Source organism: Schistocerca nitens, chromosome 1 (genome assembly GCF_023898315.1).
Source record: "Schistocerca nitens isolate TAMUIC-IGC-003100 chromosome 1, iqSchNite1.1, whole genome shotgun sequence".
Classification (NCBI taxonomy): Eukaryota; Metazoa; Arthropoda; class Insecta; order Orthoptera; family Acrididae; genus Schistocerca; species Schistocerca nitens.
The window spans coordinates 115,675,234-115,687,776 of record NC_064614.1 but is presented as its reverse complement, the minus strand read 5'-3'; the positions used below and the strand labels follow the sequence as shown (position 1 = coordinate 115,687,776).

At 40.2% G+C, this 12,543-nt stretch overlaps 1 protein-coding gene across 2 annotated transcripts in view; it reads right to left on the bottom strand.

Moving 5' to 3' along the window:
- Positions 1-7,741: 7,741 nt before the first annotated feature.
- Positions 7,742-12,543, bottom strand: part of LOC126242133 (28S ribosomal protein S31, mitochondrial) — a 48,574-nt gene continuing 43,772 nt past the window's right edge. For both annotated transcript variants that reach the window (XM_049948065.1, XM_049948064.1), the window contains 2 exons: positions 8,876-9,099; positions 7,742-8,083 (listed from right to left, as the gene is read on the bottom strand). In XM_049948065.1, coding sequence (XP_049804022.1) covers positions 7,851-8,083; positions 8,876-9,099 — 457 coding nt within the window. In that variant the 3' untranslated portion in view covers positions 7,742-7,850. The remainder of the gene's footprint in view (positions 8,084-8,875; positions 9,100-12,543) is intronic.

Below are 12,543 nucleotides of genomic sequence, written 5' to 3'. Positions count from 1 at the left end.
ACCTCAAATACTTTGTGAGGAAAGATGTAATTTATAAGCGTTATTTTAACATTGCAAGTATAGGGCGTTCCGGAGCCCCTTAACACATTTGCAGAATAACAATTGAAATGAATGATAGGAAAATAAAACTTGTTTTATGGTTGAACAATGTACCTGTGTGTGTATGAGACAACAGTACTTTCTTTTTTAATATATTCTACAGGAAGTATAGGAAATGAAAAAATAAATAAAATATAGCTGGTGTTACTGTCTAATAACTGAAGCAACTGCTATTACATTCTTCTAAAAGAAGCATATGAAATTAAGATGAAACTGTTGTTTTATGATCTAACAAATGGAATTGGGGCTCAGATCACAGTTTTAGGTTTTTTCGCACCCTATTTTCTCTTATTGTTCTAAGAAATATCGTACTTTTAATTCTTTAAAATTTTGCAGACCTTTTGGTTTTTCTTCTTGACAGAACTGAACTACATTATTTACCAACACTTTTCCACCTGAGCAAACTCTTCGATAATGTATATTTGTGCGATGACTATCCATTTCAGCAGATGCTAAGAATACACAGAAGTAGTAATGCAGTATGACTATATGTAAACAAAGTTTAGTTCCACATTCTGCCATCAGCAATTGTAAAATGAACAAGTTATAATTAACTTGAAAACTAACAAATCTAAAGCAAACCCAGTAGAAAGGTGAGATGAAAAAGTGAGTAAACACATACACACAGAGAAAACAGCAGTGTGACTGGTGCTGCGCTAGGTGCTCTAGGTACCAAAGGGGTGGGGGTGGGGGTCTGGATACAAGCCTTCCACAGTCCTTTGAAACAGGAAAGGCCCCTCTACTTACTTCTGTACTCTGTGATTACACCCCCAGAACACAATTTATCCCCTAATATGGCTCTATTGTGTTTAATATGCAGCAATCATATTTAATAGTTGTTCTTAACCCACTTCATTTAACAGTACACTGTAACATTTAAACCATATTCTTAATAATCTGCGATTTTTCCATCCCCTGCAACAAGGAAACTATTAGTGCTAGAAAAAAAATGAATATGGCCTTTTTAGTAGTCCAGTGAAACCCTATTTTCCTTTTTCATGCAGCCTGGACATAAAAAAAAACACAAAACTGAGGAAAATGTTCAAACCCCACAAAATATGAGCAAAAACACGTAATTGGCATATACGATTGCAATCCTCTCAAATACTTTGTATAAAATCTGTCTATGTGAAGGAAATTAAATATACAATAGGTTTTTTTTGAGAGATCATCCTTTGTGCTCACCCAGAAAAAAGCAAAAATTGATGAACATGTTAAATTAAACCACAAAAACATCACAACAGCTAAGTGGTTAAACCATATGAATAAATGCGGACTTCTGCGTAATGACACTTTGTCACCATTGCTGTTACTGTTTAATGCTTTTCTTACGAGACACACTTCAGATGCTTACCACCATTAAAGTGTTATTTTAGGCTTGATGAGAGAAACAGTTGATATTATGAGCTTATTAGAAGTTGGTGCAGTTACTTTCTGTTTGCTGTGTCCCCAGGTAATATTATGAGCTTATTAGAAGTTGGCTTAGTTACTTTCTGTACGCTGTGTAAAATGTAAATTTGAAAGAAAGCTCAAGCACTACAGTTCTGCTTCATGCCCTCTTATCACTGCTGCCAATCCTTACAATCTGCAGTGTGTGGTTTGTGCAGTGCAAAGTATACATATGAGTAGTGTATGTAGTTGTTGCAACTTTATCATGTCGGATTTGAACACTAAAGTCTTTAAAATGTGCTATCACAAAACCCTTGTTCTATTTCCATGTGGCATCTCTGTCATAGAACATCATCTGCACAAAAAGTATATTTTTCATCACTTCACAAATGGCTTTCACCCCTACCTGCACTCCTGTTGCTGAAGGGCCACTCTCCCCACACATCCAGTAGCCTCTGGCTGGAATTGGGTGACGTTTCCTCGATTATGACCAAGCGTATGCTTCAAGAGTTAGTGTCGCATATTCTTCAAGAGTGAGTGTTTGAATACAAAAGGTTTATGTTTGATATTGTTGCTGAATACAGTACATCAGAAATACATACAAAAAGATGAGATTGAGTTATAAGTGGCACAAGAAAAGGTGGTGACTGGGACACTCCATCATGTATTGGCTTGGTCTGGAACAATTCGCATTGACTGTCTTGTTTTTCCCATTACCGCTGCAACCTATCAGTAGTTGTATCATAATTGCACGCTGAAGCTAAACTAACACCAAACACAAAGGCCCCTCCATTGGCCTCACACTGCTCTAACAGATCTGACGATATGGCTTTTATTAGAATCTCATGTTCTGTTCTGAGCTTTCATAGAACCCATCTTGAACACACCTTTGAACATCCATGAGTGTCAAATCTGTGCACACGGGCCTCTAACCCTCACTGACAGCTGTGGAGCCAACTGTCTAGTTGTGATGTGCTGGTCTGCAAGAATAATGGCGTTTGTGCGATTATCATGCTGGGAGGAGTGTCTGTAACAGAATATCCTGAATGTGGCCATTTATGGAGTTCAGTTTCTGCACTTACTTACACATTAACGCTGTTTATACATTGCCCATCAGTACTCCTATCAGTTGCGTGATTACTATACACTGCACAGAAATGTTTTTGGATGTTCACCACAATTTATTTTTCTGCAACCAAAAATTCAGTTGTTCAGACATTCTTCATAATGAGTGCCACGGAGCATTATTTACTGACTGCCCCTCATAATCATACAACACTGAAACATATCTATATATGTAAATGAAATACACGAGTTTTAACATATTATTCTGTTTGCCAGACATCTATTGATCTTCACATCTTTTATCTATATACATTGATCAGACAGATCATTATGGCCACCGACCTACATTGATATAAACCCGTCCTAGCAATAGCAGCATCACTTGGCGAAAAGTGACTGCTAGCCACACAAATGCATGGTGCTTGTAGTATCAGTGAGTGTGCTGTTCGTAGAATGGGGAAGGTGTGTGATCTATTTGGTTTTGACTGAGGGCACATTGTGATGGCCCGGACGCCCTACACAAGCATTTCGGAAACTGTATGACTTGTCTGGTGTTTGAGGAATGTTGTGGAGAGTGTATTCAACATGTGATGAAACCAAGGTGAAACCATTTCCAGATGTCATGATTTTGGATAGCCGACCCTCATTACAGATGTTGGATGTCATAGGCTGGGCAGACTGGTAAAACAGGACAGGCAGCAAACTGTGATGGAATTAACATCACAATTTAATACTGGGCAAAGTACAAATGTGTGTGAACACACAGAGTACGTAACACTCCTAACAATGGGCCTCCTCAGCTGACGACCAATGTATGTGCCATTGTTAACACCACAGCATCGGCAACTACAACTGAAATGAGCACATGACCATCTGGACCTTGGCAGAGCATTTAATGGACTGATAAATCCCAATACCTTGTTCATGCCAATGGGAGGGCGTGAATCCATCGTCCTCCAGGGGAACAGCTCCTTGACACCTGGACTGTGGGACGGAGACAAGCTGGTGGTGGCTCCATTATGCCCTGGGGATCATCTACATGGGCATCCATGGGTCCAGTGGAGCTCCTGCAAGGCACCGTGATGGAGTGGCTCAAGGAGCACCGTGGTGGCGAATACCAATTGATGTGCTGGTCCCCCAACTCACCAGATCTGAACCTAAATGAACACATCTGGGATGTGACTGAATGTGGTATCAGAGCTCATTGCCCTCCTCCCTGGAATTTATGGAAATTAGGTGACTTGTGTGCGCAGATGTGGTGCTGAAGCTGGACATAATGGCTATTAGGTAGGTTGTCTTATGTTCTGGTTGATCAGTGTAAATTAGGGCCGGCCGTGGTGGCCGAGCAGTTCTAGGCGCTTCAGTCTGGAACTTTGCGACTGCTATGGTCGCAGGTTCGAATCCTGCCTCGGGCATGGATGTGTGTGATGTATTAGATTAGTTAGGTTTAAGTAGTTCTAAGTTCTAGGGGACTGATGACCTCAGATGTTAAGTCCAATAGTGCTCAGAGCCATTTGAACCATTTTTTGTAAATTAGGAGGGGTGAAGGCACAGACAGAGCCAGATATCATTTTGGGTAAGTACACACTAAATAATTGTCTTAAATATCTTAATATTATGAGGACAGCAATGACATACTGCTTATTTTAAAAGGTACTAACTTCCTCATCGTGAAGAATGTGGTAAAAATAAATGCTTTGTCTCAGTCTCGTAGGGAGAAGATAGACACAACAATAGAAAAATTGATGAAATTAAAGAAGAACTGGGAAGAGGACACGAAGAGGAGTCACTGTAATGGAAATGATGTTTGTGTTTATACAGAAAATCCCTGTTTACACAGAATGATGTGCAGATAAGAACCCAGGTACTGGGACACTGTACCACATTGTGTGTCATTCTGCCACATTTGTTTGTAGTGTGTGCTTTGGTATGCACGAAAAACATTAAGAATCGATTTTTGTCTTCATGCAGTATGGTGAGTGTAATACATTGGAGGTTCATTCTGGGTGATGTAAAGCAGTATGCGATTTGTGATTTTACCAGTGGGGGGGGGGATGTCTTAGGGGGTTAGTATAATTATATATGTTACTAGCTTGGACCGTGGCGTTACCCATGGTTAATCAGTTACTTATAAATAGATGTTAATGGCGAAACTCACTATTCACGAGTATGCACTATCAGAAAAGCCATCCCTTGTTATATCTTTAAAAGTACATTATGGGTAAAGCTTATTTACAAAATCATCTACATACAGGTATACGAGGGGAGTTCAAAAAGTAAAGGCACATTTGTGAAAAGCTGTACTTATTCTGACGATAGAAAACTGAAACATGCGTTATTTTTCTACGTAACCTCCCTAGACTTCAATGCAGTTTTCCCGACATTTTACGAGGTTTTTTATTTCATCAGAAAATACGTTTATCGGTTGCATCTGTAACCAATTTTGCATCGCAGAAATGACGTCTTCATCACTTTCAAATCTTCTTCCCTGTAGTGCTTCTGTTAACGGTCCAAACATGTGAAAATCGCTTTGAGCCAGGTCTGGACTGTATGGTGGATGTTCCAGAACCTCGAATCTCAACTCCTTCATTGCGTTGGCTGTCCGTTTGGCAGAATGTGGGCGAGCGTTATCTTGTTGCACGATGACGCCTCTTCACAGTTTTCCACGACGTTTGGACTTGATTGCAGGTTTTAGTTTCGTACGCAACACATCACATCCACCATACAATACAGACCTGGCTCTAAAGCCTCGTTTATGCTGGGGCGACGTCTTGCAACATTGTGGCATGCTACGGAAATGTGGCGTGTGTCGTCTAGTCATTTAGTTCTAAATGTTTTGAAATGCTTAACTACTACATAACACTTTTTCAAAATTAATAAGCATAGATATTAATAGTATTAATAGTAAACTTTCAGTGTTCGGCTCCACAAATTTAAATTATATCTACATCTACATCCATACTCCGGAAGCCACCTGACGGTGTGTGGCGGAGGGTACCCTGAGTACCTCTATCGGTTCTCCCTTCTATTCCAGTCTCGTATTGTTCGTGGAAAGAAGGATTGTCTGTATGCTTCTGTGTGGACTCTAATATCTCTGATTTTATCCTCATGGTCTCTTCGCGAGATATACGTAGGAGGGAGCAACATACTGCTGGACTCTTCGGTGAAGGTATGTTCTCGAAACTTTAACAAAAGCCTGTACCGAGCTACTGAGCGTCTCTCCTGCAGAGTCTTCCACTGGAGTTTATCTATCATCTCCGTAACGCTTTCGCGATTACTAAATGATCCTGTAACGAATCGCGCTGCTCTCCATTGGATCTTCTCTATCTCTTCTATTAGCCCTATCTGGTACGGATCCCACACCACTGAGCAGTATTCAAGCAGTGGGCGAACAAGCGTACTGTAACCTACTTCCTTTGTTTTCGGATTGCATTTCCTTAGGATTCTTCCAATGAATCTCAGTCTGGCATCTGCTTTACCGACGATCAACTTTATATGATCATTCCATTTTAAATCACTCCTAATGCGTACTCCCAGATAATTTATGGATTTAACTGCTTCCAGTTGCTGACCTGCTATATTGTAGCTAAATGATAAGGGATCTATCTTTCTATGTATTCGCAGCACATTACACTTGTCTACATTGAGATTGAATTGCCATTCCCTGCACCATGCGTCAATTTGCTGCAGATCCTTCTGCATTTCAGTACAATTTTCCATTGTTACAATCTCTCGATACACCACAGCATCATCTGCAAAAAGCCTCAGTGAACTTCTGATGTCATCCACCAGGTCATTTATGTATATTGTGAACAGCAACGGTCCCATGAGACTCCCCTGTGGCACACTTGAAATCACTCTTACTTCGGAAGACTTCTCTCCATTGAGAATGACATGCTGCGTTCTGTTATCTAGGAACTCCTCAATCCAATCACACAATTGGTCTGATAGTCCATATGCTCTTACTTTGTTCATTAAACGACTGTGGGGAACTGTATCGAACGCCTTGCGGAAGTCAAGAAACATGGCATCTACCTGTGAACCCGTGTCTATGGCCGTCTGAGTCTCGTGGACGAATAGCGCGAGCTGGGTTTCACACGACTGTCTTTTTCGAAACCCATGCTGATTCCTACAGAGTAGATTTCTAGTCTCCAGGAAAGTCATTATACTCGAACATAATATGTGTTCCAAAATTCTACAACTGATCGACGTTAGAGATATAGGTCTATAGTTATGCACATCTGTTCGACATCCCTTCTTGAAAACGGGGATGACCTGTGCCCTTTTCCAATCCTTTGGAATGCTACGCTCTTCTAGAGACCTACGGGACACCGCTGCAAGAAGGTGGGCAAGTTCCTTCGTGTACTCTGTGTAAAATAGAACTGGTATCCCATTAGGTCCAGCGGCCTTTTGAGCGATTTTAATTGTTTCTCTATCCCTCTGTCGTCTATTTCGATATCTACCATTTTGTCATCTGTCATCTGTAAAGTTTTACTCCAGTGCTTGGGAAATAAACATCCCAGGTTGGGATGCATAAACTAAAACCAGAGGAGGGGATGGTCTGATGCAGAGGGGGGGAAATCCCCCCCCCCATCCCCCCCTGCAAATCGCACACTGATGTAAAGCAAATGTTAACGAGCAAAACTATAGTTTAGTAAGTGTACAAATTTTAAGAAAGATTCTCAGAAGTAGAAACAACTGCCCCCATGTAGAGCAACCCAGTTGCCAGGGGAGAGTACAGGTGCAGCATGTGGTGTGGCACAGAGACAGAGACCACATACTGGCAACATCACAAAGTATTTTCCACCCCTCTCTGCACAGCCATTTTGTAACTTGCACAGACCTCTAGCACATGGAGATTATTACATCACACACAAAATACAATTTCACTAAATAAAATGTTATTTATTTTTACCATTTTCATTTGTGGCTTAGTTGAGTCAGTGCATAATCTAAAGATTGAAGGGTTGATCTCCAGTCAAAACTAGGATTTTCTCTGTCAGTGTGATTATTATCTGTGGCTAAGCCCATGGCTAGCAAGCATGGTGTTAAAACCAACATTGGCTTTGGCAGCTGCTGTTTGTAATTGTTTAGTATTCTTTCCTACTTCTTAAGAGTGTTCCCTGAAGTAATTTGGGATACAGAAATTCTTCTAAACAGAAAATAAGTTTCAAAAATAATCTAAATATACATTTATAGAAAAGCCATTGCTTTTTTAATCTATCTTTAATTAAGATTGTTTATTATAATTTCTGTAACAGAATATCGAGTGTAAAAATACTTCTGAACATAGATCTTCACCCAAGAGCACCAACTTCTTCAAGGAGGTCCTTTTTGCTGGCAAAGTAGTCTCGGTACCATTCAATGTGTTTACGTTTCTCTTCAGCAGTTACAAAACTGTTCTTGGACAGTCCAACACATACAAGTTCCATAAAGTGACGTATAGGACCCCTCTTTGGACACCATGGTTCCAGGTAATGCTCCAGAAAAACATGGTCTGTAAATGGTACTTTTGCTTCATCTTCCAGTCCTGAAACCAAAAAATAATTTTATTTATCAAGACTCTCTACAGCCAATACAGGAGAAGATAGTAAATCAGATTGTGTAAATTCCTATCATCCCCAGCAATGAGTATTACTGCCTTATCAGTCCATAACCTATATTACATGTTTTCTGCAACATAATTTATAATTCTTCGTAAAGATTTGTTTGTATACAAAAATTAAAGATATACTATGGAGGACTAGGCCACAGAAATTCAGACAAATTCTGCTGCCAGTATAGTGCGTTTGAAAGTGTTGTAACCATTTTCTGCTCCAGCTAATTCTTTGTATTCATTGATACAAATCAGGATGGAAACAGGAAAAAAAGTGTGTGTGTTCTGGAGGAGTTGGGTGGCTAAGAGATGGAATTCTACACTGTTGTCGTTCCTTGTCAATAATGAAGGAGAACAAAGAGCAGAAATCAGCTGCCGCATGATGGCGCACTGTCAATAAAACTTTCATAAATTAATATGCTAGTAATGAGACACAATTCACATTACTCAATTGCTAGACTCAGCAAAGGCAAACACTTGTAAAACAATTCCAAAGCAGTAAAACATTTCTATTATCTTCAGATCCTTTATGGCTTCCAGTTACATTTTGAAAGTATTATGCATATTTGGGTTAATCATCAGTGGAATAGCTATCATAAAAGAAAAATCACAGCCAAACAGATATATTTTTAGAAATTATGTTATTGGAAAGGGGAGGGGGAGCAAGACAAAAAACATTACGCAGGGATAAAACAGCATTACAGAGGAGGTGATACATGTTGATACCTTGCTCATTGTCAACTGGAAATTTCCAAAGTTTGCCTTGTTCTGTCCACAGGATCATTTCCTCAAAAATGTTCTTTGGTGGGTGCAGCACAGCAAGTCTCAGTTCTCGCTGTTGCAGTTTTGTCCATGTTTCCAAATCAAAGCTCGGTTGAGCTGTTTTGGTTGCATCTACTTTGAAGATTCCCAAAGGCTCAGCTCCAAAGAGGTCAACACGTTCCACACGCCTGTAATAATCAACTGTTTCATGAAAAACAACAACTGCTGTGTACTATCTCAAATCAGGTGCAAAGTCACAGATTTTACATACAACATATTACACATAAAATGCAGATGACATTATAAGGCAACCATTAAAACTGAATGAGACATATAAGTGAAAGTAATAGAAATAAACAATATTTCAATGTCAGCATACACACTGTTATAATACATTCATTGTAAGAATAAACCTGTTCTTAATGTTTTTCATAAATTTACAGAGATAATTGGCTCTGAAGTTTACCCAGCGACTGTATGCAATACAGTTGGTTTATGAACCAACATGGTACATGTAGTGCAGTCGGTAGTGTAACACAATGATAACAAATTGCAGTTAATGGTTTGTTGGTTCAAATCTTCCTTGTATCATCTTTTTTTTCCTCATTCGATTTGAAATACCTACATCTCATCATCATTTTTTATGAATAATGCACATCTTCTTGTTTATAATTAAATATTGGACGTGAAATTCCTGTTTTCATTTCAAATACAAAATTCTTAATTATCGACGTTTTATTCAAGACTGTTCATAAAAGTTGCTTAAATTAAGAAAAAAAATAAAAAAAATAAAAATAAAAAAAATAAAAAAAAATTTAATTTTTAAGGCAAAAATGAAAAATCAAATTCTCTTTATTTGGACTATGGTCATCGTTTTATACCACAGAGGTAGATACATCACACAAATGCTGCATCTTTACATTTGCTACTGTACCATTACAAAATGAAATGATCGTATGGCATTGTTGGCCGGGAGGCCCCTTGCGGGGAAGTTCGGCCGCCGTACAATATTAACCTAACAGAACTGATCTGGAAACGATCTGTGGGATTTGGCCTGAGAAGCTGTTAAGCTACCAGACGTACTGGAACTAATGCACGCAGCTTGCTCACATACGAGGTGCATTCAAGTTCTAAGGCCTCCGATTTTTTTTCTCCGGACTGGAAAGAGATAGAAACATGCGCATTGTTTTAAAATGAGGCCGCGTTCATTGTCAATACGTCCCAGAGATGGCAGCACCGTACGGCAGATGGAATTTTACCACCAGCGGCGAGAATGAGAGCTGTTTTAAATACTTAAAATGGTGACGTTTTCCTTGCTTGAACAGCGTGCAATCGTTCGTTTTCTGAATTTGCGTGGTGTGAAACCAATTTAAATTCATCGGCAGTTGAAGGAGACGTGGTGATGGAGTTATGGATGTGTCGAAAGTGCGTTCGTGGGTGCAACAGTTTAATGAAGGCAGAACATCATGTGACAACAAACCGAAACAACCTCGGGCTCGCACAAGCCGGTCTGACAACATGATCGAGAAAGTGGAGAGAATTGTTTTGGGGGATCGCCTCCAGAGTTGGCATTTCTGTGGGTTCTGTGCACACAATCCTGCATGACGACCTGAAAATGCGAAAAGTGTCACCCAGGTGGGTGCCACGAATGCTGACGGATGACCACATGGCTGCCCGTGTGGCATGTTGCCAAGCAATGTTGACGTGCAACGACAGCATGAATGGGACTTTCTTTTCGTCGGTTGTGACAATGGATGAGATGTGGATGCCATTTTTCTATCCAGAAACAAAGCGCCAGTCAGCTCAATGGAAGCACACAGATTCACCGCCACCAAAAAAATTTCGGGTAGCCGCCAGTGCTGAAAAAATGATGGTGTCCATGTTCTGGGACAGCGAGGGCGTAATACTTACCCATTGCGTTCCAAAGGGCACTACGGTAACAGGTGCATCCTACGAAAATGTTTTGAAGAACAAATTCCTTCCTGCACTGCAACAAAAACGTCTGGGAAGGGCTGCGCGTGTGCTGTTTCACCAAGACAACGCACCCGCACATCGAGCTAACGTTACGCAACAGTTTCTTCGTGATAAAAACTTTGAAGTGATTCCTCATGCTCCCTACTCACCTGACCTGGCTCCTAGTGACTTTTGGCTTTTTCCATCAATGAAAGACACTCTCCGTGGCCGCACATTCACCAGCCGTGCTGCTATTGCCTCAGCGATTTTCCAGTGGTCAAAACAGACTCCTAAAGAAGCCTTCGCCGCTGCCATGGAATCGTGGCGTCAGCGTTGTGAAAAATGTGTATGTCTGCAGGGCGATTACGTTGAGAAGTAACGCCAGTTTCATCGATTTCGGGTGAGTAGTTAATTAGAAAAAAAAAAATCGGAGGCCTTAGAACTTGAATACACCTCGTATTACTGCCGAATGCTGGAGGGATATAGAACGGCTCGTCATAAAAGAAGAAGAGACAATGCAGTGCCTGGTTGGCTTTGTGGATTCTCTTGTTGATAGGCTCATTATCAACGTAGCAGGTGACACTTCCAGAACTGAAATGTGTTTCTCGGATTTGGATAAGGAAGGAGCTAAGAGATTACCAGACAACTGACTGTAATTAATACCTTCAGTGGCTTCAGTGTTCAACAGTACTGTGAAATCCCTGAGATATGGTTTTGTATTTTACATAACTCGCTCAGAAAAATTACTCTATGTTTAAGTTAGAAATTTTCATCCCACTTGTTTGTAATTAGAATACAATCTATGGTGAAAATGAGTGCAATTCATGCTTTCTGTCTGGTCACCTAAGAAGCGCACGGTAGTCCTGGAGTTTCTCCGAATATTATTTCTCTCTTGTCTCTTTTTACTGCAACTTCTCACATCACTGCAGGTTAGTTTGACCGCTTGCTGGCCATTGTTGTCCAAGATTAATGCAACAGTAGAGCTGTTGTCCTGCATTATTGCTCAGTCTATGTGCATGTAACACAGCATAGAACGTATCCTTATGATCGTACTTGACTGTTCTGGTCACAGCTTGGCTTCCGCTCCACATGAAACGAAATCCAATGAGATTAAAACAAACGCCGAAGAATACGTGGTGGTTTAATGTTTACATCAGGCTTATTCTTATGATGAACAGAGTATGGTCATTCTGTTTCCTGTTCCACTCGCAGATGGAGCAAGGGAAAAGCTACTGTCTATACGCTTCTCAACGAGCTGTGATTTTTCTTACCTGGTCTTAGCTGTGCTTATATGACATATGTTAGAGGAAGGAGGGTCATTCTGCAGTCTTTTACAAATGCTGGCTCTTGAAACTTCCTTAATCGTGTTTCATAAAGGAATGCCTTCTTCTTTTCAGAAATTCCTACTTTATTTCTACGATACTAATGTGTTGTTGAACGTACTGGTAACAAATCTAGCAATGTGGCTCTAAACTGTTCTGATGTCTTCCCTTAAGGTGACATGGAGGGGATTGCAAACACTTGAGCAGTAATCTAGAATGGATCATACATGTTCTGTATGCTGTCTCTTTTATAGGTGAGCAAAACTTTCCTTGAATTCACCCAATAAACTGAATTCGGCCATTCACCTTTCTTACAAATGACCTTACATTTCCAATTTCATTTCACTGTCTCAATAC